Source organism: Myodes glareolus, chromosome 5, assembly GCF_982192425.1.
Source record: "Myodes glareolus chromosome 5, mMyoGla1.1, whole genome shotgun sequence".
Lineage (NCBI taxonomy): Eukaryota > Metazoa > Chordata > Mammalia > Rodentia > Cricetidae > Myodes > Myodes glareolus.
The window spans coordinates 13,827,719-13,850,682 of NC_142030.1; the positions used below are offsets into that span (position 1 = coordinate 13,827,719).

General features: G+C 47.8%; 1 protein-coding gene across 1 annotated transcript in view; it reads right to left on the reverse strand.

Annotated features, from left to right (window-relative positions):
• Cnih3 (cornichon family AMPA receptor auxiliary protein 3) overlaps nt 1–22,964 on the reverse strand; it is a 95,621-nt gene that overhangs the window by 45,878 nt on the left and 26,779 nt on the right. Inside the window, exon 2 of the mRNA XM_048439564.3 lies at nt 3,806–3,874. Within this exon, the coding sequence (XP_048295521.1) occupies nt 3,806–3,874 (69 nt within the window). The remainder of the gene's footprint in view (nt 1–3,805; nt 3,875–22,964) is intronic.

Here is a 22,964-nt window from a genome sequence, read left to right on the forward strand (position 1 = left end):
GGAGGCACAGGAAAGAAAGGAAACAGGAGGTTAAGGGTTACTTGAGAGTGTGAGAAGAACATAGTTTACCCCAGCACAGGAAGCCGAACCCCCAGAGACACATCTCAGGCACAGGCTAGCGGCTCTCCCTAGCAGAGTCTGCACCTCCTGCTTTACCCTATTAGAGCCACTTGCTTTTTGCTTTTTCATTCTGTTTTGTTTCGTTGTTGGTTTTTGGAGACAGGGCCGTAGCACAGGCTATATTGGAGCTCACTGTGGAACCTCAGTTGGCCTCAAACTCATGACACTCCTCCTATGCCAGTCTCCCACATGCTGGTTTTACAGGCATGAGCCACCATACCTGGTAGAAATTTGCTCTTAAAAGAACTCCGCTGGCAGGCTGGGGAGGTGACTCAGGGGGTAGTGTCCACTGCAGCCATGAGGCCTGAGTTCAGGTCCCAGAACCCATGTAATGAGTCAGTTGTAATGGCATGAACCTATAATCTCAGTGCCAGGGAGGCACAGACAAGAGGATCCCTGTTCACCAGCCAGTCTAGCCAAACCTAAGACTTCCAGATTCATTGAGAGACCCTGTCATTTATTATGATGATGATTTAATTGTGTGATGTGCGCGTGTATGTGTGTGTGTGTGCATGAGTGTGTGAAAGTATGGGTATGTACACATGAGTGCAGGTATCACAGAAGAGGGCATCAGATCCCCTGTAGCTAGAGTTACAATCTATGTGAGCTCTAGGAACCAAACTCAGGTCCTCTGCGAGAGCAGGACAGCCCCTTAACCACTGAGTCACCTTTCCAGCCTTATAACAGAGCCCACCTTAAAAAGCAAAAACAAGTGTGGCACACGCCTTTAGTCCCAGCACATGGGAGGCAGAGGCAGGCGGATCTCTGTAAGTTCAAGGGCAGCCTGGTCTACAATAGTTAGTCCAAGATAGATTCCAAAGGTACAGAGAAATTCTGCCTCGAAAAACCAAAAAAAAAAAAAAAAAAAAAAGCAAACAAGCAAAACTGCACAGAGAAACAGAGGAATACATATGACATCAACCTCTGGCCTCAACATATATGTGCACATGTACTTGCACACATGGGCACACACACGAACATGTATACAAATATTATACCTCTATCTTTAAAAAAAAAAAAACACTTGCGGCAAAAGCATGCATTCTTCTTTCCCATCCAGCATTCATTTTCCTGTAGTCAAAGTCTTCATGCACACACAGATGGTCTGCATGCAGGGTGGGCACCAGATGCTACTATGTATCTCAGGCACAGGACACCTTCCTGGATCTCGAAAAGCAGCAAGCTTGTATCCTCATTAGCGGATGCTACCTTGCATCGCTTTTTCTATGTGAGAGTACTTGGAGGAAGCAAGCCCTCCCTAGAGTCAGGCTACCAACTGTGCCCTGGGCTATGACTTTTCTAGAAGTCAAGTCCATCTGTCTCCAAGGACTGGCTCATTTCCAGGAGAAGATGTTATGAAGCTGAACAGAGGATGCTGCCCTCAGAAGACGTTAAATGCCCCAGCTTCCTTTCTCTGCTATAACTGTCAAGATTTCTGAGCCACGCTGAACACAGCTGTGGCATCTCTGGTGCTTCATTACCGAAGCAATTTGGTTGCTGTAGACATAATGGTAATGAGCTTCCTTGTGGATCAGGAGAGGACAGGTGACTGGGACACTTCAGTTTCCCTAATTGAATCATAATACAGTGATCTCTGTGTAGCCCATAAACCTAGAGGAAGGAGCCACATCAGGACGAGTTATTGCCCACCTGTCGGGGAAGACAAGCTACACACGTGAGAGAGTTCATACAGATGCACACAGAACCAAGAGTTATACATACTCTAGCAAGTCAGAGCCCTGAAGGAAAACACCAACCCTCCCTGTGATAGGCACTTCCTAGTGGGGGTGGAAGATGGAACATGAACTCCCCCCCTCCATGCCCCTGGAAGAGGTCCACCAAAACTTCCACCAATACTAGAAGTTTTAGAGTACGTTAAATCTAAGGAACATGGGTTGTAGTTCAGTGATAGAGGACTTCCCTGGAATACCCACAGATCTGAGGTCTGTAAATCTCGGAGCCTGAATGCTGCTCTCCTCTGGGGGCCTCCAGGAGGCCAGAGGGCTGGCGATAGCTAAATGAAGTGGCTGGAGCATTCCATTCCCTGCTGGGAAATAATGTGCCAATGACAGGGAGAATCGTAACAAGTCTACATGCTCGCCTAATTACAGCTTTCAAGATTTTTCGGTTTTGTTTTAATCCCTCTCCCCCAGTGACACCTCAGGCTTTGGTCTGTCCATGTCTGGGTTTCACAGAACTCCACTCCTTAATTAATCTGATAACTAATTAGAAATGTTGCTAAAATAGGAGTTTACAAAATAAACAGAGCTGGAATGTAGTTCCGTGGTGAAGCATTTGTCTCGGGTATATGCGAAGGCTTGGGCTCCATCCCAGAACCACAGAAAGAGCAAGGGGTAGAGGCCCATGCCTTCATCCTGCGGTACCCATTTCTGTTCCTGGCAAGTAGTTCTGGATGTTCCTAGTGACTGTTTTTCTGCACTCTCTTTTCCAGAAGCAACCCACACACACACACACACACTCCCTAAGGGATGGCGGGTATGCAAGTCTTAACATAATGCCCAAATAAAGGAGTTGTTCTGATGAGCCAAAAACAGACTCCACAAAAGCATCTCCAGGTTCCACCAGGTGTCCACAACCTGGCATGGAACTGACAGGATGGAAGATCTCTCCACGTGTTCTTCTTGGGAATCCTACCAGAAACTCCAGAGAGGTGGAGGAGGGTTCAGGCTCCTGACTTCCTGGCATTTAGAAACGAACATGCTTGGCTTCAGGCCAGTCTGAGCACCTATGGGTACTGATGAGCAGGTGTGTGCTGTTGATGCCAAACTCAGTGTCCAGAAAGACATGAGCCCCTGGGCAAAAACCATTCAGGCCTGGCAGAGCCAAGTTATCACAGGTGGGTGGTGAGGCTGGTAGAGGAGAATAAAATGGGTTTTAAAAATTACAACTTTTATGAAATACACTCAGCTTTCAGGTGGTTCTTAAGGGTACTTTCAACTAACCCAGTTTGCTTTTTATAGCTGACTTTGACAGAGTTTGGCTCTACTTTATAGAATCAAAGGCTGTGATGCCAAAACAGGGCTTAGATATCATAAAGTCAAGTCTTTTCCAGAACCATCTTGAGTTGGTGGTCAGAAGACAGGCTTTGGAGATGAGCAGAGTGGGGATCCAGACCTGACATCCAGAAACAGAGCCCAGAGTTCCTCAACCAGACTGCACCAGATTCCCTGTGCATAAGGAGCTCACCCGAAGACTCAGGCATGAGAGATGAAAGCCCACCAGATAACGGGGCTGTACCTGGTGCTGCACCCATCCGTTTGCCTTCCATGAGAAACCCAACTACTGCCCACCTCCCACAGAGCAAGAGGCTCATACATGATACTTGCACACCCTACAGACATGCTGGCCAACACAGAGCCTTTGTCTATGGTCATAGATAAGGAACCAAAAATCACTGGCATCAGGCTTTGAGGACTCAGCACCACAGTGCAGCAGATTCCCCCTCCCCAGGCTACAGGAACTGCCACACTTGACTGGCAATGTATTGCAAGAGCTCAACAGACCTCAGCAAGGAGACACTGTAACAACTATTAGCAAGGAATATAGATAGGACCAGGACAGCATATTCTCCTTTATTCTGCTCTTTAAACCCCCCACCGCTGTCTTTCATGAGCCTGGTGACTTGTGGGGACACTTCCTGCCTACCACTGGCACCACTACTTACCGCATGGACAGGGTTGCACTGGTCTATGGGACTCTTAAAATCCGTCCTTAACTCGTCAAAGGCGATTATCTGAAAGAAAACACATACAATCAGGATACTGTGCAGAGGCAGTCAGTGCCACTACCAAAATCTTCCTGCGGCTCTGCCCCCAGACACTCTAGGAGGGGAGGACAGGGTGGAAGCCACACAAAGCTGGCCCGGAGTTGGCCACTGTCAAAACTGGCAATGGGTACATGAGTTTTTGTCTTTTGTCTATGATGCTTGATTTGAAACTTCCCAAGTAACTTTTTTTTTTAACATTTTCTATTCCTTATGTAGCCTGTACAAAGACGTGGATTAACTATTCTGATGGAGCTAAGTTTGGTAAAGGCATAAAAATATAAAATTTCCAACCAGCACTTTTAGCATTGTCCCTGACAGGTGCTGTTTGTTTGTCTCTTTGCTTGTTTATATTCTACTTGGCAGAAATACCAACTGTAAGTCAGAAGAAGTCAGGGGAAAAGGAGGAAAGAAAGGGAAGCTAAACTGTCACAAGGAGAAACAATCCCACCTCTAAATGTCCAAAGACTGGATCAGCAGCCCCAGGCAGGCCATGCCCACTCCTGCAGTCTCTGGAAGCTCATCTGGGTATACACTCCAAGCTCCCTAGGGAGCTATGGGTCCCCATTTGTCAGAGGAGGAGGATAGGGAGAGGACCTTCTGCTGTCACAGGATGAGGTGTGTCCCCTCCACAGCAGGAACCAAATGAGGGTAAAGGCTCTCAAGTCCTCATCCTAACCCAGCCATCAGGTCTCCTACAGGGGGCTAAGTTGCAGAATGCAGAGATGTTTGACCCAGGGGCTCTCCTTTCTTGGGGACAGACTTTGGGTATTTTCAGCAAAGCAAAGTCTCTTCACAGCTACAGTTTGGATTTTGAATGTTATCTGAAGGTCCATCCGTGTGTTAAGGGGTTGGTACACAGCCCATGGCATTCTTGGTTTGGTTTTGTTAGGTTGTTTGTTTGGTTGATTAGTTGATTGTTTGGGTGGGTAAGTGGAGTTTTTGTTTTGTTTTGTTTTTGAGACAGGGGTCCATGTATCCTGGACTGGTTTCCAACTTTCTATATATCTGAGGATGACCTTGAACATGGACTTTTCTGGGATGTTTCCTTTTATGTGACAATGTGTTTGAAATTAGTCACATTGTTGTTCATACCAATAGCATGCACCTTTTCCCTGCTGAGCTGTATTCAGGTCAAAGATACACTAAAGTTCCCCTATCCAGTTCACCTGCTGGAAGATGCTTGGGTTGTCCCTAGACTCTGACAATCGTAACTAGGGCCCTTGTCAACATTTGCATAGAGGCATCAGTCTTCCCTGGGTGATGGGGGAGAGACTGCTGGATGAGTTGATAAGTGTATGTCTAGGCTTGTAAGAAACTGATAAACTATTTCAAAGTATCTGTAACACTGTGTCAAACACCATATGAGAGTTCCAGACACACCACATCTAAGTCAAAAATTATTGTGGTTGGTTCTGTTTAGTTGCTTCAATAGGTGTGTGGATGAAGCTGCCGTGGTTTCAATGTACGCTTCTCCAGTGAGTAATGACACTGGGAATCTTTTCATGGTTCAATCTCCATCTGTGTGTCTTTTTTGGTGAAGCATGTGTTTAAATCATTGGCCCCCTTTGTAAAAATAAAAATAAGAATGTTTTCATATCAATGGCTTTTTTTTTTCCAGCACTGGGGACTGAGCCCAGGGCCTCTCACATGCTAAGCAAGCACTCTACTAATGAGGTCCATTCCTGGCCCATTTTTTCTTTTCCTTTTTTAAAACACTTGAGATATGGTTTTGCTATGTTTCCTAGGCTGACTTTGAATGACCAGAACAAAAGCTTTAATTGTGACACCTGACAATTATTTGTTCAAGTACCCCACTTTTGGCCCTGGACTTAAGACTCACATGGATCTCAGAACCCTTGAGACCACAAAGATTTTCCTTGCCTGAGGGGAAGTTTAAACTCAAGTTTAATTTCAAAAATATATTTAGGATTACTCTGGCAGCATTTCCTCTATTATGTGAACTCTGTGCACTTACTGTTTCAGGAAATGGCCCATTTCATCCAAGTTGTTAAATTTAGCCTGTTCAGGCCAACTTCCATTGTTACTACCCAGACACCACCAACCCCTACTTTTTTTCTCATCAGACATTTGACATGGGGGTTGGGGTGAGCATAAGAAAAGACAGGAAGGCAAACAGTGGGAACCAAGAAGAGAAACAAGTCCCCCAAGATCCAAGATGGCCAAGTTGTGTAAGACCCTCTGAGACTGAACCCTGACTGAGAGCACAAGGCTAAGCAAGGCTCTGTGGTAGGCAAGCAGAGGCCTCTCCAGAGCTACTGATGAGGAAAGGAGAGAGAAGTAGATGTCGGGACCTGGTGCAGTTCTGAGCTCTAGAAGAACCACAGCTAAGGTCCAGGGAAACGATGGAGAAGGACAGAAGTACAACCACAGGGAGAAAGGGGTACTACACTGACCCTGGAGCTCTTTCTTCAGGCTGGACCCAAACCCCACCACCCCAGTCAGGCTCACTCTTCTCCAAGTGCCCCACACACACTGACGATGATCAAAGATGGCTGCCAGATGGCGCCCATGTGAGAAGCCTCTCTGGAAACCACACCGCACTCTCAGTCCCTGCTGTGCCTACCCTAAGTCTAGCTGTCCTCCATCCAGTCCAGCCTCAGGAGGCAGGCATCTCAGAATCAGCTTGTGGGGTGGGAAAACACATCCCTTTAGAACACACCTCGTGAAACAGGCAATCGGTTGAACATAGTCACAGTGTACCAGTACAAAACCTCGCTAGAAGGCAGCGAAGTGACCAGCATCTCACCTTCCATCATCTGATGAGTGCCCATGCTGCCTGTCAGAGGTTGGCATCTGGAGGATGAGTCTAGAATCCTCTCTTCCCCGTGTTTACTGTGATGTCCCTTATTCTGCTTGAAGCTACCCTACCTTGTATTCATGCTGCATTATCTTACTGACACAGTTTAATCTGCAGGAAAGCTCTGGAGATGTGGCAGGGACTTCCTCTGGGATATAGTGGAGGAAATGCAGGCCCAGTGAGAGTTTTAATGGCATTCCTGCTATTGCAGGATGAGTAAGGCAGTCGGCACGTGCCTAGGCATGAGCTCTGAGCCAGCCAGCACTCTATCTGCCACACCATGCCCACTCTGTGACTTGAAAGGGTAAAAGAAAGTGTTGAGTTACTAAAGACAAAAAAAAAAAAAAGAATTCTTGACTGGATGCCCAGGATTCCCTGGCACCGTTCTTTAGCTCTGAAAAGCAGCACTGATGAAGAAGAGACCCTTCGTCGGCACTGAGATTATCATCTGGGGCCAGGAGATAATTAACAAATAGATAAGAAGTTATCAGAAAATGGTAGGTTGGGTGACAACAATGAAACAGTTGATATGAAGAAATTTGAGTGGGGTAGGTGGGTCAAGGAGGGTTTCTCTGAGGAGGCATCACTTGTGCCAAGAAAGAGAACTGAGCAGCCGGGAAGTCAGCCATGAAAAGGGCTGGTGATCTGGTTTCACTCCTGTGGCTGTATGTGTTATCCAACAAAAGGTAACATAAGGAAGTGTTTGTTTGGCTCACAATTACAGCTTAAAATCCATGGTTGTAGGGAATTCAAGGCAGGAACTTGAAGTCCCAGGTCCAGAGTCAAGAGCAGAGAGAGAACACACACATGGATCCTTGTCTGCTGGCTACTTATGTAACTTTCTCCTCTCTTAGCAAATTCTGGACCCCCTGCCTAGGGAATGGTACTACAGTGTGCTGAATCTTCCCACATCAATTAACAATTAAGACTACCCCGCAGACATGACCACAGGCCAACCTGATCTAAGTAATCTCTCAGAGGACTCTAGGACCTAGAGTCTAGGCTGTGAGCTAAAGAGATGGCTCAGCCATTAAGATCACTTATGGCTCTTCCAGGGGACCCAGGTTTGATTTTCAGCACCTCTGTGGTGGCTCACAATCATCTGTATCTCAAGTTCCAGGGTACGCAGTGCCTCTTCTGACCTCTACAAACACTAGTACACAGGTGGTACACAGATATACATGTAAACAAAACATCCATACACATACAATAGAAATAAATATATCTTCAAAAAAACCAACTAAATTTTAAAGACTCGAAGTTGCATCAAGTTGACAATGAAAACTAACCTGCACAGTTGAGGAAGAATTTTTTAGAGAAGTGAGTTCTGCTGCAAGGGGGCCAAAGCTTAGCAGTGGGAGACAAAGAAGGGCCAGTGGGGAATAAGATGGGCTGTGATGAGAAATCAAAGTCACAGCCTGGTTGCAGAAACAAACCAGGAAGGGACCTCACTGCAGCCCTCACATGGACCACTGTGGGATGTGGCCCTCAGGTGACTTGCAGGACTGGTTATGTTGACTCACACTGACTCACTCGAAAAAGAGTTGCACAAATAGGACCCGGAGGAAAGGGCAGGGGAGCACTGAGAACAGGTCAGCAAGAATGAAACCAGGACAGGTTATGCAAAGGTGAGCAGTGACCTTTTAGATCTTTTTACTTAAATGGAAAGTCCATGAACCGAGACCACACAGAAAGGACATCACGACCCCAGCAAGTCAGACTCAGGAAACCAGAGCACAGATTTGGACTAGCCCGCCTCAGAGGGCAACTGGGCACTGGGAAATGACGGCCAAAGAGCTCTGACACATACACTTGGGCTGTGGATTATTCTCATTGTTAATAAAATGCTAACTGGCTGAGAGCCAGATGAAAGGTATAGGTGGGGCAATCAGACTGATGATGCTGGGGGAAAGAAGTGTAGAGAAAAAGATGCCAACTAGCCACCAGGGGAACAAGACAAACTAAAGGACAGATTAAACCATGAGCCACATGGAAAAACGTAGATGACTAGAAATGAGCTCATGTAAATGTAAGAGCTAGTTAGTAATAAGCCTGAGCTATCCGCTGCACATTTACAAATAATACTAAGTCTCTGTGTGGTAATTTAGAAACAGCTGCCAGGATAGGGAACAGGCCCCCAGGATGGGAAAACTCTGTCTACACACTTGGGTCCTACACCTCTAGACACTTGGCCCAGAAGAACTGAGTTCTGTGTACATTGGGTGTCATCAAGAACACATCTTTGATTTCTTCATGTTATGGACTTAATCCTCACCCCAAAAATTCATGTCCTCTTAGAACCTCAATATAGGACCTTACTTAGTGTCATTATAAATTTAATTAGAAAAGATGAAGTCATATTAGAGCAGAAGCCCTAAGTCAAATAAGAGTATCCTTATGAGAGACAGAAGTGGACACATAAAGGCCATATAATGGCAGATATAGTCATCAAAGTGGTACAGTTGTCAGCCAAAGAAACCAAGGATGGCTAGGAGTCGCAACTAGCTAAACAGGGCTCTCCTCTAGTGCTATGGCCCTGCACCACCTTATCTTCATACATTAAGCTTTCAGAGCTGAGAATATTCCCTACTATTACACATAAGGAAGTAGTGTTTTGCTAGGCAGCGCTAAGAAACTAATAAACCTGTTTTCAAAGTACCAAAAGCGTTGTTCCGTAATCTGATTCTGTGTCCCAGAAAAACGGCCATGAGTGCTGCCTGAGAATGTGGAAAAGGAACAAGCCAGAACATTCTTGACCCAAAACATTTCCAGGAAAGCAGCTTTCTTCTGGTAAGTTCCCACATCTGAGCACAGACAATCCAGACACAGACCGCAGTGCCTCTTTTCCTCTCCATGTAAAAGCAGTTCCTTCAAGAAAACCCTAAACTTTGGGTCAGATGCAAGATTTCCAACATTTTGGAGGAAGATGGGCTGTGGGAACTTTTGGTTGGTTGGGATACATAGGGCCTATGTTTAGACGTAGTTTTCTGTCTGAAATGAACGCAGCTTGCATGCTACCATCTCTTCCTTCACTGATTCTAAACTGCTCTGGAAAAGTGTCCCATGCGCTCCTGGGAAGAGTGGAGCAGCGACTCCAAACTCGGCTGCTTTGGGGCTGTACGTTTGTGCAGACCGCTTTTCCAGGTCCTCGCTCAGCCATGGAGGACTGTGAAACATCTCGAAGCACCTCTCTCTCATCCCCGGTCGCAGCTCACGCCTTTCCTACCATCACCGGGAAGCCGATGCTTCAGATCAACAGGTATTTTATGTGGCATCCCTAACAGATGTGGTACCCTTTTCCAATGTGAAGCACGGAGAACTAGAGGTCAGTCAGAATGCCCAAGGCCACCCAGGGAAGGGGTAGATCTGGAGCCCAGAATTAACCCTCTCCCTTTGTCATCTTTGGCCTTTGCTAGTGGGTTTCCCTTCCCATTATAGAGGGAATAATACACTTCATAATGCACCCTTGAGTATCACCAAGGGGCATGACCCAGCAGGCGAGAATCCAGCACTGCCACCTAAGGATTCCCAAACAATGTGTCTGCTTAGCCCTACATGACCGAGAACTAATGGTATCAAAGAAGGCAGCTGAAAACCAACACAGGGAGCTGAGTCTTGTCCTAACTCCATTGGATCTCAACTAATTGGGGCCTTTTGGAAAAGCAAAATCAGGAGTTGTGTCTCCTGAACAGCGCACGTGGGACAGCTTGTTACTACTGTCACAGTGCAGCACCCACTCTCATCATGACCAGGGATCCCTGTGCTGTGGTCTGCCAAGAAGATGGGGCCAGGCCAATTCCATCACAGACTCTAAAGAGGTGGGGCCACTTGACATGGCAGGAATGGGCCACTGATTGGGAAGAAAATGGAACCCACACTTCTATCTCTTGTTCCTCTATCTCTGGCCCCCACCAATACCCCTTACTCAGCCGATGATCCCCTGATCTCCTTATGCTACCAAAACAGTACAGATCTTATATGGCCCCAAAGGCTTGGTTACCAGCCTGTGGTGCCATTGGAAGGTGGTAGACCTTGAGGAGGTGGGGCCTAGCGAGAGGAAGTTAAAGTCATTACGGGTATATTAGTTGGGATTCCAACTCTTTATAGTCTCTCTTTCTCCCCTCTCTTTCCCTAACCCTCTTCTTCTTCCTCTTTTTTCCTACAAGGCAAGCAGCTTTGCTCTACCACACCCTCCCTATAATGGCCTCATACCGCCTCAGGTCCCAAAACAATGACGCCACTAACCACAGACTGAAACTTCCAAACTGTGAGTCAAAAGGTCCCTTCCTTTAAGCCAACCTTGCCAAGCATCCTATCACAGCAAAAGAAAGCTGCCATAGCCACTGTCATACTACGGTCCCCTCATCTACCGTTCTCTCAGACATACCTCCCAAACGCCCCTCGTGTCATTACAAGCCGAGCTATCCTCAGCCCCTGTATCTCCCATTTCCACAGGCACTGCCGGCACAAAGACGTGTCCTCCTTAAGTCTCCATCTGCCCATCACTAGCTCTGTGACCTTGAAACACCCTTCACCTCCCCAGACTGTGACTTCTCTGTTTATAAACTAGAAAGTTAGATGCCCCCGCCACCTCAACTGGCTGTGGGGAGTGCGATGAGGTGGCACAGCCTATGGCACAGAGCGGAGAAATGAGGACTCAGCTAGATGGGAGCGCAGATTCCCACTGCATCCACACCGAGGGACAACTCCACAGGGAGCTCATGCACACTGTGTGAATCATAGGGTCCCTGCTGGAAATCAATCTCTGCCTCCCCAATTCGTGTGACCGCAGGCAAGTGTTATTAACCTTTCCAGACCTTCGTTACCTCAAATATAAAGAAAGGACGATAAGAGTTCCTACTTCACGACCACTGCAAAGAGTAAAAGAAACAGTGGGGCCTAGGGAGACGGTTGGGTCAATAGCGTGCTCTCCATACTGAAGTGCTTGCCATGCAAGCCTGAGGGCACTCTTAAAAATGTCTCCATGTGCATCCATGCCCACCCACATATGCGTGTATATATATATATATATATATATATATATATATATATATATATATATATATACATACATGAAAACACACATACACACACACAGGGAAAAAAGAATCGCATAAAGGAAGGGACCCAGGGCCTGTGCTCAGTAGGTAATGCTGCCACTTTCTTAACTAGTGATTGTCCAGCAGATGTTTGTCCCATGCCCCTGACCATGTGTCCTTCCTCCCTGGTCTTGGACAGAGTCATCAGTTCTGTAATCTGAGTCCAATAGAAGATGTCACTGTAGTGAAGGCACAGGTGGAAAGCAAGTGAGTGAGAGAGACCGCCCGCCCTGTCACAGGCGGGGACCGGCATCAACAGACACACCAGCAAAGGTGGCCTCAGCTGCCCTGTCCTGGACCTACATGGCGAACATAAACCGAAAACAGAACACATTGGCATCTTCAAGCACTGTCTGGGCCAGAATCCGCAGGTGCAGCCTTAGTTCTAAGGCTGTGTGCTGTGCTTCTGCTGGTCATCCGGGGACCAGCAGACAAACGACAGCTCCGAGCCCTGCAAGTCCAGGATGGACGCCAAGGGAGCAGGACCGCGGCCTGCGCCCAGCCTGGCTGATTTGCTGACACTCTGCAGAGCTGTCCTGCCTCCAGCCAGCAGCCACCAGGTCAGAGAAAGTCCAGAGAGATGCAGATAATGAGGGCAGCTGTGCACACTGACTTGTCAGTGGCGGTGACTTGGCCGCTGAGCAGCAGGAGTGGGGAAGGGACAACATCCTGTAGAACTCAGAGCCTCTCTGCCATGCTGCCAACACTATAGCCAGTTCCCCTACCACAATCCCCCCTAACCTAACCGTTTGCTACTTTAGTCTGTAGCTCCCTGGGGCAGCAGCTAGCCTTTGGGGCTCTTCTCCATAAACTTCCTACTTGGGCCTTCTGTAGGTTTCCAACAGGAAGGCTGCAGTTGCAAGTGCTCTCCCAGGGAGTTGTGAACCAGCGCTTACTCACCCCAGACAGGACATCACCAGCAGACCGCAAACCATCCCACACAGGTTCAACTTGGTGAACCGACAAGCTTACTGGACCTTCAGAACACAGGTGGGGGGGGGTCACTCAGAGGAGTGTGGGCAATCCCAAAACAGTTTCATCACTGGAAAGTCTTGCTTTGGTATGAATGACAACTTCCCATAGCTGTATAGATGGAGCCCCTTCCCCTTCTGTTAGCCTCCCACCCTCAACACTACTCTGGCACCTCTGGGGACCACAAGATCACACATACTTAAGGCAAAATTATATAGAACTTGGGGAGGGGAACATGGGAAAGAGTGACTGAGATCTCAGGTGAGGGTCTGATGACACTTCCTTTCTTTGAGGGGATGTCAACAGGCCAACCTCAGGGCTCTCTCATGAGCAGTCACAGCATCTCTAGCAAAGACAGTGATAACAGTTATACTAGGCCATTCTGCAAAGTTTCGACTTTGCTTTGAAGTTTGAGGCCATCACTTCACCCTCCCTGTCCTCAAATGTAAGCATCGCAGCCACGCTGTGTCACCTCCAGACATCACCTGTTCCTCTGTGTGCTCAGTGAGCACTAGCTATGTGCTGGCTCGCTGCTCAGAATGGCAGGTAAGCGATGACAAGGCTCCTGGGTGAGGAGGGGGTGGAGCAAGGACTCTGTGTCTGGAGGTGGCAGGAGTTGGGCAAGGGCAGCCCGGAGTAGAAGGAATGAAGTTCTCCACGGAAAGTAACTCAGTAGGCATGGTGCAAGCTTTAGGGCAGCCCAAGGGCCCAGATGCCATCCTCCGAATGCTTCCCTTCTGGTCTAGAATTTGTACAAGGGCTTCAGTTTTGGGCTGTAACCCCGAGACCATCAAACTCAAATGTGAAATAAACATCCAGTGCAAAAATCCTTCAGATGTGAAAAATCTCCCCTCTGGGACCTCGAGGTCACTGTTCACCACTGCTGAGAATGCACCCAGTGGCCTTCCATGCCCTGTGCTTCTTTCTCATCAGGTTAGGTCAGTGGACAGGAGGGTTTCCTGAGGTGGGCTGTTTCCGGCTTCAGTGCTGCTGGGCTGTGGATTCCAGTATCTGCTCCTCAGAATGAGGTTATGGCTGCTTCAGGAGATGACTCCTCTACACACACACACTAAATTAGTTCTGTAACAACTCTTTCACCTATGAAGGTACGCCAGCTAACCCTGATTGTCAGAATGACTGGGTTAAGAGGCTGTGATGACAACTATTGTCAGTTTGAATCTGAAGTCACCCAGGAGAGAAATCCCTAGGCATGCCAATGAGGGAGTTTCTAGACTGGTTAATCGAGGTGAGAAGACCCGCTCTAAGTGTGAGCAGCACTTCCCATCAGCTAGGGTACCGAGCTGAATAAAAAAGGAGAAAGCACACTAGCACTCACCTCTCTCTGCTTCCTGACTGTGAATACCACATGACGGCCACCTCAAGCTACTGAGACCTTGACCCCTCCACCATGACAGACTACACACTCAACCTGAGAGCCCAAACAAACCCTCGCTTCCTTAGGTTGCATTTATTGGACATTTTGTCATAGCAGTAAGACAAGTAATGAAAACAGATGCCTAAGAGATTAGAAAGCACACTTCTAGGTGTCTATGGCTACCTTTCCAGAGAAGATTAGCTAAGACCCCTCTTGAATGTGGGCGGCACCATTCCCTAGGCTTGGATACAGAAGGTGTCCACCACACAGACAACCTTTCTCTCTGTTTCCTGGCCACCATGATGTGAATCACTCTGAGACACCCTGGCTTCCTTGTGACAATGGGCTGAATCCTCTAAAGCTGTGAACAAAAGTAATCCTCCCTCCCTGAGATTATCGGGTATTTGTTGCAAGATGAAGGCAACTAGGATGAGAAGAGCTTCCACGCTCTTTTCTAAACAGTCCATCACTGCACAATCCCCAGCTACTCTTCTGTGTGTGCACCCATTTTCTCCTGGCCCCAAGCCCACAAGGGACTGAAGGCCAAGCTCAAGTTGCCATCCCTAAATACTGTGGATACAACCTTGCCGATGAAGAGATGGCTGGTGAATCAAGTCTCAGTGTTTGACTGACCCCACAAATGGAATTAGCTTGGCCTAGAAAACATCCAAACAATGCTTTTTGTTGCAACATGGTTGTTTGGCAGAGGTATTAACAAAAATATAAATCTCAGCAATGCACCTGCAGAATACCTAGGTTTGAACAACAGCACTTACTAATGAATTCTGCAGAATGAATTATCTGACGAGAGTCCCCAAGTGTAACTACAGGAAGTGGCCTGCCGTGCCAGATAGAGTTACTGGGCTTAACCAATTAAATTTTGCAGGACATTGGCGGGTTCTTATTTTAGAACCAGGTTTCACGCAGAGTCTAAAATAAGTGTCTCTTGAGGCTCCTCCTTCATTTAAGATAAAAAGGAAGGAACCCTGTATAGTCAATGTATAAAAAACCCAGCTTATTCAAATCAGACCAAACCAAAATAAACTCTCTAACAAGGCGGGGTGAGCAGGCATCACCCAAAAGTCATTTGGAATCTGAAAGCTTAGGTTTGAAAGGCGACACCACTGCCTCCCTTTGTCAGGGCAGCACAGCTGATCCACTAGGACAGTAGACTGGCTAGCAGGAATGTCAGGGGACAGCAGCAAGGACTGGTGCAGATCATCAGTGTGGTACACAGTGTGAGCCGGGCCCTAGGCACCAGTCACTGAAAACCCCCACAGCCAATCATAGAGCAGATAGGAGCGAGATGACAAAGCCATGCTTCCTTAAAAGATTCGCTCCCGAAAGAATGTGAAAAGGTGATCCATAAAGACAGAGGAATGGACTGAATTTGATCCGTGGACACTTACACAAAAAGCCAGGAATGGCAGCAAATGCTAGTTACCCCAGCACTAGAGAGGCAGAGGGGTTTGTGGGCCTAACCCAGCCTAATCAACAAAACCCAGGACCTAGTGAGAGACCAAGTATCAAAAAACTGTACCAGTGGATCCTGAGGAATGACACCCAAGGTTGACCTCTGGCACACAGATTCACATACAAGAACTTACACATACATACATACACACACACACACACACACACACAGTGTGTGTGTGTGTGTGTATACATATGTGTGTGTGAGATTTATTAGAGAAATATCGAAATTTCAGGGGATCCCAATTTCTACCTCATTCCCACTATCTTGGCCTTCTCAATACCCATGTAACAAGGTTGATGAGACCCTCCCCTACCCACACAGACTTAGGCACATTAGAGAAGAGAAGGCTGGGGGCATGCTGGGCCAACCTTCCTGTGGACAGGAAGTCTGGTAATAGGCTAAGCCCCCTGAGATGACCATGCCCTCAGTAGCACTTCCCTCTGTGTCTGTCTCGCTCTCATCAGACCTGTGAGGTTTGGTGCACAGAACATCAGGCTGCGGCCAAGGATTTTCCATCAACACCGCCCCTGGTTGATCTGAGTCCGGTGTCTAAGTCTTCTATTGGCTTCCGCCCAGACCCAGCAGCGCACAGAGAAGAAGGGTCTGAGAGAGGCCACAGGCCAGTTATCTGCTACCTCACACAACCCAAAAGTCACAGGTCAGACTCACAGGCCAATTCTTGCTTTGCAAAAATATTCATTAATGTATGATAACCTTGACGATCAGCTTCGGAATGCAAATGACCTAGCACTGAGAGCTAGCACACAGGACGACAGATTTCATTATAGCGAGTGACTCTTGGGGAAGCAGGGGAAAAAACCCTCTCTGTGCGTGGTGGAAATGGGAGGTAATGGAGCCGACAGAGAGCAATCTGATAAAGTCGTTGTTGATGGAAAAAGCATATGTACTTCATGCAATCATTCCCTGCTGAGCATCCGCCCCATTGGAATATAGACAATACAAAGAATGTATGTCCCAACACTGTTAGAGATGAAAAAAATAACAGAACTGTCCATCAATTGGCATACACATGATTGAATAGACAATGACGATCCAAACTGTGGAATATCATGCAGCCCCGAGTCAGATTTGTTCAGTTAACTGAGCTATAAATCTATAGGAAAAGCAAGGTGTGGAGACACACATGCAAGTCATGCATGTTTGCTGTGAGCATGGGAGGGACAGCGGTCAGAAGGAGAGGTGGGTGCCATGGCTGGGGACATGGATAAGTAACAAAACCACAAACGTGGTTTTAAAGTAGTGCTCACAAACAAAGGACACGAAACAAATCTTTCTGATTCTATTTGTGTGCACATATGCATTCACAGGAAGACTTGCAAAGGTATGGGCACCAGAACACTTAGCAGGGGGTCACTAGGTAGCTTCCCCCACCATTCCTGTCTGCTTACAGCTTTACAAAGTCAGTTATTCATACAATCAAGAAAATATGCCCAAAGCTATTTTACTGTTTTCATATTATAATTATTTCACCAATTCCTAAGCCTGTTGCCACTCCAAACTCAACCACATTAGTCACACTAGAGGCAGCTGCCCATGCCCCTGGGTTTAGTGTTGTTCCTTCCCCTGTGTACATATTTCTTCTTCTTCTCCTTCTCCTTCTCCTTCTCCTGCTTCTGCTTCTGCTTCTCCTCCTCCTCCTCCACCTCCTCCTCCTCCTCCTCCTCCTCCTCTTCCTCCTTCTTCTTCCTCTCGTTCTTTCTCTCTTCCCTCCCTCTCTTTCAGTCCAGCCCATTTCTTCAAGGGAAGGAACCTCCTCTGCACAGCCACATAGAACCCTGCAGTTTGTTCTAGAGGACACACCAAATACCCAATAATGTGTGTGTGTGTGTGCTGTGTATATGTTTGTTGTATGTGTTGAGAAAGTATGTGTATGTGCTGTGTTCAATGTGTGATATAGGTGTGCATGTTGTGTATGTGTTATTATGTGTGTTTTGGTGTGTTATGTGTTGCATATGTGCATAAGTGTGTGGTGTGGCATGTACATTGTATGTGCACATTGTATATGATGTGTTGTGTTATGTTATATGTGTTGTATGTGTCTTGTGTTGTGTTTGGTTTTGTGTGTTGCATGTATATGTTTTGTGAGTTATTCTGTGTATGTTGTGTCACCTGCGTATTGTTCTGTGTATGTTGTGTTATTTGTGTGTTGTGTATAGGTTGTTTGGGCTGTGGGTATGTTTTTGTGTTGTTTTGTTGTGTGGTGCATATATATGTATGTGTTATGTGTGTTTGTTGTGTGCTGTATACATGTGTGCTTTATGTTGTATATGTTTTGTATACAGATGTGTTGTGGCATATGTTTGTTGTGTGTTGTGTGTGATGCTTATTTATGTGTGTGTTATGTATATTTGTTGTGTTGTATATATGTGTGTGTTGCATGTGTTGTGTGTTTTGTGTATATGTTATGTGTGTTTGTTGTATGTATTGTCTGTGTGATGCATGTGTATGTGTGTTATGTGTGTTTGTTGTGTGTTGTATACATATGTGTGTTGTATACATATGTGTGTATGTTATGTTGTGTATGTGTTATGTATTTGCATGTAGTGAACATACAGGCTCCTTTGCAAGGGTTCCAGCCTGACCCTGTGCCTTGAGGTGTCAGAACTGTAGCAGCAGCAGTGGGTCCCCAGGGGAGTCCAGGGTCATCTCCCTCACCCACTCTGGAGCTGGGCTCTGATGAAGCTGTTAACCAATGTCTACATTTCAGAAACTTTGGAAAACTCCGTTCGTGGGCAGCAATTCAGTTTGCTAGAACTATTTAAACTGCAGCAGCCTTCCGCTGCCCTCCTCCCCACCTCTGCCAACCTGAGCCAACACAATGGCCCAACAGTCCAGGGCCCCAGAGTCCCAGAGTCCAGTGCAGCAAGCAGGGACAAGGCTGCTGCCCTTTGGTGGGAACAGAGCCAGGCCTTTTGATCCCGGTGCTCATTTTCATATTCTTTTACATGAATTTACATGTTGGCCTCAAGAGGACAAACTTCAAGGATTTAAAACCAAATTAATTTGTGCCGAGTCCTGGTGCTGTATCCAGTCAGCCACTGCCCTTGCTCAGAGCACAGGAAGAATGTCCCTTGCACGATCAGGAGTCTGAGGTGGATTAGGAAAACCTAAGGGGGCGCCGATGAGGACATCCCCACAGCTGACAAGTCACACAGGCTCTGATCTAATAAAAGGCGGATCCTGTGATAGATTCCTAACGTGACGGCATTAACAAGACACTGTGAACAGTTAGAAGTGAGGCCTGGATGGAGGAAGTTGGTTACAGACCTGAGGCCTGTACACGGGTTCTGAACTTTCTGTATGCCTCTCTCTCTGCTCCCTGCCTGCCAAGAAGTGAAGAAGCTCCTCCACCACTCCCTCCTGCCACCGTGACCCTCCACCACACACCCCTGCCACTATAACCACCACACCCTCCTGCCACTGTGACCCTGCCACCATGACCCTCCACCACACACCCCTGCCACCATGACCCTCCACCACACACCCCTGCCACCATGACCCTCCACCACACCTTCCTGCCACCATGACCACCACACCCTCCTGCCACCATGACCCTTCACCACACCCTGCTGCCACCATGACCCTCCACCACACACCCCTGGCACCATGACCCTCCACCATACACCCCGTCACCATGACCCTATGCCCAAGCGCATGAAGCCAAGCAACCACGGACTGAACACTCTGAAACTGAAATAAATAAATAAATAACTCCCATCAGGTTGTTTTCAGGGGCTTTGGTCTTGGTGAAATAAAAATAACCACTGTACCCCAACCAGTACTGGCATGCCCCAGTCAAACAGCGAGGGTCTTACTGGATATCTGGTAGCTGGAAGCTGCTCCCCAGCCTCAGAGGTGTGAGCAGAGGGTGTGAGCAGTGCGGCCACATGCCTGGTGGGGGAATTCATCACGGGTTACAGACAAAGCTCTGCCTTGTCTACTGAGCCTGGCACACAGTCTGTGCCATAGAAAACTGTGCCTAAGGTCTGCCAAAGAGTAAAGCCGCACCTGGCTTGCTCACAGTTTCTGCTGTTTCAGATATCCAGGGTCCTCTTGTTGTTTTGTTTGTTTCTTTTGAGGATTTTTTATTCACCTTTTATTGTGTTCATTTTATCCACTTGACTCAGCACCCAGTTTCCTAAAGACATTTGCTTTAAGTATATTTCCAGCCTCTGGGAACCTCTAGGCACACGACATGAGTCGTCATCCCACCCAGCTCTTTAAACTCGGAAGAATTTAGTGGAGTTGTGGTGACGCATACCTCTAATCTCAGCACTCTGGAGGTACAGAGACAGGCGGATCTCTGTGAGTTCTAGGGCAGCCTGGGTTACAGAGTGAGTTCCAGGGCAGCCAAGGCTACACAGAGAAACCTTGTCTCGAAAAACAAAAACTTGGGAGAATTCTCCTGAACTTGGATTTGTAATAGGACAAACATGAAAGTGAGAGGCTGGCTGGGACACCAGAAGGAGGAACAGACAGACAGTACAACTGCTGGGACAGACAGTACAACTGCACTGGACTGCAGAACCGGCCATATTACAATCCACAGAGGAGGACCCCTGCGGATTTCTGTGGGCAGTTTTTTTCCAAATATCTGCCTAAATGAAGCCAGGTAGACCAGGTAGAGCTCAAACAGTATTTCAGGGCTTCCCACCTCCAAGGCCAGAGTCAACTAACTACTGGATCCATCACTCACCCAGTGGGTCACACTGAGCCCAGAAACCAGAGCAGTCTTTTCGCTAGGAAATAAGAATAGACTGTGGGGATTGTTACCTATTGCTGCTATAATCAATCACTGTAAATTTAGTTCCTGAAAGCAGTACAGACTGGGCCTACAGTTCTAGATGCCAGGAGTCCAAAATGAGCCTCGATGCACTGAAATAGGGTATTACAGGTGTGTCCTTTTGGGGGTCTTCAGAAGAAAACCTCTCTCCTTGTCCTTTTGAGCTCTTAGAGGCTGCCTGCTTCGCTTGACTTGTAGTCCTCAACAAACAACCTTTCCGCCACACCCTCTGCTTCAGGTATCGTCTCTCCTCGACATCTCCTGGGTCCTCTGTCCACTACTACGGATTCCTGGGATTACATTAGCTTTGTCCAGGTAGCCCAGGATTGTTTTCATCTTCACCTCCTTAAGTTACTCACGCCTTCCAAGTCTGTTGCCATCTGTGTAAGGTAAGACACTCACTGGTGGCAGAATTAGGAGGTGGACACCTTGGGGTGAGGCACTATTAGCCTCTTGCAGATGGAGAGCCTCACAAACATAGAGAGAGCCACTAGTTGGGGTTGGCTGCAGAGGCTAGGAAATCGGGAAGAAAAGATGTACTAGGTGTGTGGGGCAGCAGTCATTCACAAGCCAGCGTAGATCAAGACTTCTGCCCCCCTCATTGCTTTCTGCATCTGTAGACTTCACTGCGATTGTGCTTGTAGGACCTGAAGCCCCTCTTTCCTCTCCAACTAGAAAGGAAGGTTCCTACCCAGCCTGCAGAATCTAGGGGCCATCCCTGTTTACACACAGGCAGCATCGCTGAGCACTAGAATATGAATATGCCCTTGCAGGGGCTGGGGGGCTTCCATCTGGATTCCTTCAAGTCTATGGCAGGCGAATGCACCCCACACCTCTAATTCCAACATCCTCTCAGTGCACAAGCTTCTCACTGAGCCCCCACACCGCCCTGTATGCCTCACCGGTATCTGTGAACCACAGACCCTGGCACCAAGCAGACCTGTAATGAGAAAACATTGACGAGAGGTGCTCCCTGGGCCCCATGCTCCTCCCTTCAGTGAACCGCTACCTCTAGTTGATGAGTTCTCAGAGAGCCTCCCCTGCTCTCCAGTTCTAACCGGCTGCATCCACAGCCCCTTCCTCAGTGCCTGCAAAGGCTCAGTCTCAGACACTCAGAGCAGAATCCATCAATAGACTGCAGTACCCAAAGCCCTCTTAGCTGGAACCTCAGCCCCGCCTCCGTGCAGCTAACCTGTGAAGCCACATCCCAGTTCTGCTGCTTGTTACGCAAACACGGAGTTCTGACACACTTGGGACACATCCTCTTCTCTCTAGCACCTCAGTTGTTCCCAATCCACTTCTATTTTCACCTCTGTGTCGCCTAGGTACAGATTCTTTCTCCTACAGTCCTTGCCCCCCTCCCAGCTCTGTCCCTGTGAGTAGGATCAAACATATTTATGCAAGTCTGTGTGTTCACTTTCTCCTCGGGGCTCAGGCCCGGTTAGCTCACTGTTTTGGCTCATATCATAATCTCTGGTCTTGGGTGAGGGTTTCCTGCCACTCCCTGGGACACGAAGACCCCAGTCCCTACTAGCAATGGCTTTCTCAGTATTTACCTGAGAAAGTCTCCAGTCAGCCCAAGCAGGGGGCTAGCCTCAGGAGCTCAGCAAACCTCCACATTTTCCAAAGTTCACACTCCAAAGACAAGCCTAAGCCCCCTAATGGGCTGCCCCCACTCAAATGTGTCTTTGGGGCTGGAGATGCAGCTCAGTAGTGGAGTGCCGATATCCACAACAATGAAAAAAAAGTGACCTTGCTTTGAACCTGTGCCGCTGGACCCTGCTGTCTTATATTCAAGAGCATCTTATACTGTAAGATCCCTGAAGAGTAGGCCTTTATCTTAGTCTTTATAGGCTCTGCAATCCCCAACACAGTGGCTGACAAATGGGTGCTCAGTAAATATAGATGCAATTAGGCACAGTTTGTTTTCCCAAAAGGGCTGCCTAGCACAGGCTGAGAAGTATCCTGCACACTGCCGAGGGTGAGAGATCATTTGATTTATGAATTAAACATGGCCCATGCTTCCTTTCTCATTCTCCCTGGCACTTCTTGCCCTTTGGCCATTTCAGTCCTGATTCATTCCTCCGGGGAAAGGAGGCAACAGAGAGAACTTTCTGCAGCCTAGACACCCCCACTGGGGCCAGGAAACCTGGTGTGGGGGAGTGGGGAAAGTGACTGTGTTTGAGACGTGCTTGTCTTTAGTTTCTAGACTACAACAGATGGAAACCTGCACTAGCCACAGAGAGAGCTGTGCCCACCACCACGCATGCCTTCCAAGCCTGCGCCCGCTTCACACACGGCTACACACAGCTGGGTTTGGGATCCGGGGTGAGTCTCGATGCCCATCTGTTAGACACTTGGCCCTAATCTGTGAAGTGTTGGGAGGCACTGGAAACTTTAGGGATGCGGTGTGGAGATCAGGGTGTGGCCTGCTCAGACTGACTCCACATTCCATGGAAGAGCGTTGGGGACGTGCCTTAACGGAGCGGCTCTGCTCCACTCTGCCTGCAAA